Below are 7,371 nucleotides of genomic sequence, written 5' to 3' on the forward strand. Positions count from 1 at the left end.
TGTGTACTGCACCGGAAAAAATAACAGTAAGCGGGATTGCAACAACATGAGGGTGAGGAAATAGTGACTATTGCACTTTTCCTCTTTCAATGGTTCTCCAAAAAAAGCACCCTTAGGTTGACATGCATAAATTAAGCTCACAATCTACTTACCAGACTCACTCTTCTGCTTCTTGGCCTTTTTTTTGCTGACCGTCTCTGTGGGAGCAGGAGGTGTGGCTTGAGACTGCGGTGGGCTGGACTGCTTGGTCAGAGAGAGGGGCTGCTCTTTACGCACAGTAGGTTTTGAGCCATTGACCGCTGGTACCTCAGAGACAGGAGGGGTAGGTGGGGCGGCACGGGCTGACGTAGCAATGGTTGGGGAAACGGTTTGAACAATTTTGGGCTTCTTCTCTTTCTTCTTCCTCTCCCGTACCCCAGATGGAGGCTCTACCTGGACCGGAGTTGGAACAGGTGGAGTCAGGGGTGCCACCTCAGAATCCTCGTCGTTTGATGCGGGGTTGCCGGCATCTGATGTATCGAAATCCCTCAGATCCTCTTCCGACTCGCCACCGCCTCCTCCTCCGCCAGTCTCCTTCTTCTTGCTTTTCTTCTTCTCGTTCTTTTTTCGAGTATCAGGCTTGACGGGAGGCAGTTTGAGGTCTCGTTTCTGGCGGGCCAGAACCTTGTCGTAGGATGTTTCTTTCATGAACAGCCAGAAGAACAGGAACATGAGAGCGATGACCAGTGACGGTGCCAAGATGAGGAGGTACTGTGAGTCAGCCATGTCCAACGCCATTCTGGAGGAGAGAAGACAATGAGTACAAATACTCAATACAGTATGACTTTCACTCACTAATGCAATCTAAAATAACTAAATGAACATTATGGTATATGAATTTCAATGGAAATTCATATTCATTAAAATCCATGATTACATCAAATAAAGACAAAGAAAACATTTTAATGGTGGTCATGTTCATTTCTAAATAATGCTTAAATATTAAGCTCATGCCAAAACAAGGCCTTCCACTCATCGGGTGTCCTTTTTAAAGCAACATATCACTCTATAGCTGGTTTTCAAATGTTATCATTGTGTAGAGTGCATCGCTTCATGTGCATTTATATTCTTAAACCTAGAATTTTAATTAAACAAAAAAATTCTGTTATACACTGGAGGAACATCAATATTTTTAGATCTTGGTCTTATTTTTCTAATGTTTGATTGCATAAAACCTATGATAAATTTCTGTATTTCATTAAATGGCACAAAATCTGTGCCCCCCGGATCCATCTTGGGCCCCAAGTTTGAGAATCACTGCACCACTCCTGCTTCTATTAAGTTCACAATAAATTAAACTTGAGACTTTGTTGCATTTAGTTTTTTTGCCTGCAGTTATTCAAAAGCTAGTGTGCTTAAACATTGTTACAAAATTCACACATGCCTTTAAAACTTGCAGTTTTCATGTGCGACAAAACAATCTAGAATTCTGACAGATCATTGAACGGAGCTGTTCAAAGGAACTTGATAATGAATTGCCCCAGGCATAGCAAAATCAAAACAGTCTCATTGGGAAAAATAGAAATTGTCTCCCATGCCCTACCAGCAACAGTTCAACCAAACCAGTCTTTCTCCACTCCTCTACACACCTTATAACCTCCACCATTCCTCCCAGCCTGTGCTTGCACCTCCTCCCTCTCACAGTGGTATGATCCAATTATGTATGCGTGCTGAATGCATTAATCTTGGTTTACTTATTGATAGTGAGCTAAATACCTGCGAGCAGTGAAGCTTACTATCGCACGTACGCCTTACTAAGTACACACTCACAGAAAGAGGAAAAAACAGAGATGACAACAACACAAAAGTTTTGAATTGCAGCCTGAAGTCTCAAATTTGTCAATATTTAAACACCTTTATTACAACACAAAAAAATATCCCCAAAACAATTGGTCAAGCAACACGTAATGAAAAAGCTGTTAAAAAGAGTTCAGAGTAGATGGGAAGCCAAGTCAGACTCCGTTTACAGAAGTCGTGCCACGACGCACCTTGCTGGCAACTGGGCAGCCACAGTACTACTTGAATATTATATTTTTTTAAATCAATTGGAAATTCATAATGAAATAGCATATTCCTGACCAACAATTAAACCTGAAATCAACTGCTCCAGAACTTTTGCTTTCTAAGCTTTAACCGCACTTAAAACAGCTTATTTTGTAGTCGTTTTAGCTACTGGTTAGCCCCACACCCGAGAAACGTCAGTCTTAATCGATTGATTATTGGCTCTTTTGACCAGAAGGCAGTACTTCCTTCGCTAATGCGGCTATATGGACCCTTTTCACAAGTCTGTGAGGACGCCTTCAACGGTCATCAGCATCGTAAAGTTTTTATATTTTCATTTTCTTTAATCTACGTTTATAACACTACATTTTTTGTTGTATTATCTCTGCATCAAATTACAAAAAAAGGTTAAGGCTAATGTGAGGGTGTTTCATATACAGCATCTATGGAAGTCACGGTAAATATGACATCATTCTCTCTTTTGTCTGCCGTTAAAAGACTATTTTTTTTCATTTTGTTGAAAGTATCGTTGAGGTTCTTATTTGCCATTTGAGCAAATGAGAAAGCAAAAAATATCTTTGTGGTCGTCTCCCATTCACCGCTATAGAAGTTTACCCAACTTTGACGACTTCCGCTGCTGAGAAACCCAGAAACGTGCAAAATGTCTACTTAGCGTTGCATTTTCTCTCTATTTATACTAATGGCCGTGGCGCATCATGTTTACATTTCATATCTAACTCCTTCAGTACTGTTTACAAAGCGTCTTAGGTTGACACCTAAAAAACTTGATAAAATACCAAGAGAACATTCCAGCAAATTCTAGGCAAAGGATGAAACTGAACCATGTCAAAGAAACTAAAATATAACCTCTTTAAATTATTTTTTTGGTTAACATAGTTCCCATAGTTACATTTGTGACCCCATAGTTAGATGAGTGTACAGTAAAATGTATTGTAGAATGAGTAGAAGAAGAATTATCAGCCATCTGGTTACACTAGTTGTTCCTGTGTTAAGCCTAATAATAATACATGCATCAAACCATACTGCATTCCTCAATTGAAAGGATGACACCATGAAGCAAGCCAGTGCTGTCACACCCTTCACTTACAAATCAATTGCAATGACATCCTGAACTCAGCGCAGAGGGGCTTTGCAAGGAATAAAAATATCCAGCCGGGGAAATATCACTGACGCTGAGTGGCTTCGGATCTTAAAACAGAACTCACTCCCCCACAACGTTAATCTGCCCAAAAGCTCAGCCATTCCTTTGAAAATAAAATCTTAATTTGAACCTGAATATGAATATTGCACCCTGGGGACATTTAAGCAAGTGGACAAAAACAAAACGCCCATTGGAGTCTGTCAGAACAAAATATTTTGTCCCACAAAGATGTCATCCCGATCTACAATTAAGATGAAGCTCCAAGAAAAACGCAGTCTGCTGATGGGGGCCATGAAAAGTGACAATCTGGAAGTTTGGTTGAGTGCTTCAGTACAAAATGTGAAGTATATGGAAACAGTGCGCTGTTGTACTGGATGACATGCCTGCCTGCGTTCTGCCTTCAGGAAAGTGAAACAAACAGGGACGAGAGGCACCAGGCCCTGAAAGAGCTTTTTACTTTCTGTCTGACGGCAGTCTGCACAGTTCTGTATGTTCAAGTGTCCACTGTGTCGGAAATCTGGACAAACTTATCACATTAGGAATATACTCAGAAATGTCTTTCTATTTCAGTGCCACGGGACCCCTTAAAGGAATAGAAAAAAGACATTTGTGTCATCATTTACTCATCCTAGTGCCATTTCAAACCTTACTTTCTTCAATAGAACACAGAAGAAGATATTTTGAAGAACAACCAAACAACACTGGTTTTTATTGACTGTCATTCCATGAACACAAAACAACCGATTCATTTCTCAAAATAACGTCATATACATATTTATAGAGGTTTTAACAGACAGATTATTTTTCAACTATACCCACCATTTCACCGTCACATCTCATAGTTACTAAGCCAACAACAAATCCTTTCCAAGCAAATATGATGAACAGTATAGTTATAAACAGTATGCCATATTGGCCTTTACTAAGGCGATATTAGGAGAAAATGAAAAGGTTTATCAAAACGAAGTTGACGTGTAAACAAACCGCCAAAGGCATCAAATGTTTTCCGATTGTAGTTGAAAACATTGTTACATAAACGCCCTCTAAACCAGGCCCACACGGCATATGTACCTGTGAAGATATGCTTGTCATTCAAGTCCTGTCACCAAAAACAGGTTTATTTATTACCCATTTTATCTTATTGCTACTAGTACGAATGAAGTACTCACGATCGCATTTCTGTCCGTTTATACTCTACACTACTGATGGTTTACTCTTTTAAAAAAAGACATTTGAAATAAAATGTCCTAGATGCATGGACAACAAGAGCCTGGATAAAGTGTATTAGAATGTCAGGGACTGTAAATAGAAAAGAATAACTGGGTTTGCTTAAAACAATTAGGATTAAAGCCAATGCAGCAAAGGAATTTTGAAAGCTGCTCAAAACATACAAGACGGAACAAGCAGCTGTTACCATACAAGCAAAATCGGCTCACTGCTCTTACTTTCATATTCCTTGCCAAGTGGACAAAACGTTTCTTTCGTCTAGTGTGCTTTCGATTCGCACGGCCCTTTGGAAGGGTGTGGTGTGCTCACTTTCTCTGAACTGTGTACTCTGTCATGCTGAGAGGAAAATGAAAACAAAGATGCGAATGGAAAGTGGTGGGCCTATGAATCCTGCCACATTATGGAGTGTTTAGCTTCGACACATCTGTGAGAGAATATCAATAGAGCTTTATCAAACTGTAACTCCTGATATCTATCCAATGAATTTATTTTACTTGATGCCATCTTCAGATCAGTAACAAGACCTTTCCTTTATTAAGTTGTGTTAAAGAAAGTGACCCTGAAACACATGAAGAACTAAGATATTTTAACCGCAGGCTCTAGAATACACTATTAAGATACAACTCCACCCCTTCCGCTCCGGCTACAAGGAACACGGAGGAAAAGGAAGTGAAAATGAAGTCATCTACTTCTAAATACATAAGCAGCTCACACCGTTTATTTCAATACACAGCTACACACCACTCAGAACAAAAGGTGGGACAAAGAGAGGAAAATATAGTCAAACACTGGCAAAAAGGCAACAAGGTGTTAGAAGTAGAGCCCACACAACCATTTAAAATTACTTTAAAGGCCTTTCTTTCCAAAGTTGACATATTGAAATAGGAAGGAAATATAAAGACCACTCTTTTTCCAAAGAGCTGACAGCCTTAATGGCTATTTAGGTTCTATCCCAAATGAGCATGTAAGTCTCAACTTGATGGTTAGGTCAAGTTGGTTAGTGTATGGTTAGTCTATGGTTAGTCTATGGTTAGTGACGCATAGACCGCTGGGTAGTAATCCCCTATAAATACTGCATCAGCCCTTAACGCTAAGCAAAAGTATGTAATGCTTGGAGGGTGCATTGAACTTCAAAGGGGGTGCTCATGAGCACTTTTCCAACCATAAACTACAAATGTATATACATATACTAAATGTATAAATGTAAAATGTAAATGGTCATTTAACCTTACTGTCTTACCGACATTTACAAACAAGAAACTGTGCAAATGTGAGAACATTTCTTTTTATTTTATTGAACCAAAACATAAATAAGTTACCAATATGTATGCTCAATTTTGCCAGAAGAGAATGTTCAAATCACTGTGCAAAGCTTTTATCCAAAGCAAAACTAGCATTTAACATTATGTCAATAAAGGTATTTTACGACATAATTTTAGCAGAACACCAGCATTAAGGTAACACACAAAGTCACAAAACTCTCATTTTGATTTCGTAAGAATCGTTAGAGAAAGGTGCACTACAGCTTACACCTGTTCTTTTGCATGACAAATTAGTGCGCATGCGCGAATTTAAAGGGAAACCTATTAAAAACCACTCAGGTAATCTTCATCATGGCAAACGTGTGCAGCACGCTAGGGGTACTTAAATCCAGCAAGGCTCTACAATAAGCGTTTAAATGAAATATAAGGACACAACAATGAAGACGGGTTGTGTGGAGGGATCTAGACACATTCGGTAGGTCTATCATAACGCACATATCTTGATAAGCGATATCAGTGCGGGTTGGGACAAGGAGTGCTCAGAACATGCCTGTTCCTCAGTGAAATAACTCCACAGCTGTAGTATTTAAAGTAGGTCGACGCGTTTAAAAAGAAGCTGGCTGTCACTACACTGTCTGGAACTATGAATGACCAGCTAACGTTAACTAGCAGCAATAGCAAGAAAACGTATACTGAGACGGTCTTGTCAAGTAAGTTAACGTTAACAGAGCAGTGTGAGAAAGTGACATATACCAGAGCACTCAAATGAAATCGCGTGCACTTGTCATCTTGATCTCTTTCGCGCAGCGTTAGTACCACTAGCTTAGCTTAGCTTTAAAGAGAGAAGCGTGGATTGACCGACCGGACGATATCAGCTTGTTCAGCCGGGTTTAACCCTCATTTGAATCGCGCAATAACAACAATCGGAGGTATGTGTCCTGTCAAACTACAGCCAATATCTCTAGTCTTTTGTAAATGGACCGTCATTTAAATTTTGACAAGTTAAAGGCGCCCTGTGCACCGGCATGGCGTAGGATTGAAGGAGCAGGTATTGCACTAGGCCCGTGTAATCTCCTCATTCACTGGGTACAAAACAGATCAAATACGCGCCCGGTTTACCTGTGATTTCCTCGCTGTTATTATTGTCAGGATGAAAGTGCGTTCCTTTAAGATAGCGCTGTGGACCGCGGCTCCGGACCGGCTGTAGGCGGTACGTTGACTCGTTCCGCTTTGGCAGGGTCAGGTCAGTGTGGGCTGATGCGAACAGTGAGCGGAGTGAGAGATGAAACTGAGGGTATACGATCCGGGATGCCTGCACGAGCCGTTCTGCGCATGCGCGTAATTGCGTAGTAGAAAATGCGCATGCGCAAATGATCATTCTGTTTTGCGACGATTTACGACACGATGTGTTCCTCGCTTGCGCACCTTTGTACCGCGAGACTTTTATTCACTCACAGCGAAAGAATAGAGAAATTTGCCCTTTAATAAAAGTGCAAATTGCCACCTATACCTGTCAAGTGAACCAATTCATTGAAAAAATCTTGGGTTTTCATCACAGTTAATAATAGCTATAAAGTTAAATTAACATCAATAATGATTTCCTAGGACAATAAAGAAGTGGAAAACATTTTTAATCATTTATTTTGTGATATTATAACAAATATCTCAGCTGGGTATTTT

General features: G+C 40.0%; 1 protein-coding gene across 3 annotated transcripts in view; it reads right to left on the minus strand.

The window, feature by feature from the left end:
- ktn1 (kinectin 1) overlaps window positions 1-6,996 on the minus strand; it is a 28,788-nt gene extending 21,792 nt beyond the window's left edge. For all 3 annotated transcript variants that reach the window (XM_056767139.1, XM_056767138.1, XM_056767137.1), the window contains exons 1-2: window positions 6,811-6,996; window positions 153-778 (exon numbers count right to left, since the gene is read on the minus strand). In XM_056767139.1, coding sequence (XP_056623117.1) covers window positions 153-777 — 625 coding nt within the window. In that variant the 5' untranslated portion in view covers window position 778; window positions 6,811-6,996. The remainder of the gene's footprint in view (window positions 1-152; window positions 779-6,810) is intronic.
- Between the last annotated feature and the right edge of the window lie 375 nt (window positions 6,997-7,371).

The sequence above is a fragment of the Triplophysa dalaica genome, chromosome 15, assembly GCF_015846415.1.
Source record: "Triplophysa dalaica isolate WHDGS20190420 chromosome 15, ASM1584641v1, whole genome shotgun sequence".
Lineage (NCBI taxonomy): Eukaryota > Metazoa > Chordata > Actinopteri > Cypriniformes > Nemacheilidae > Triplophysa > Triplophysa dalaica.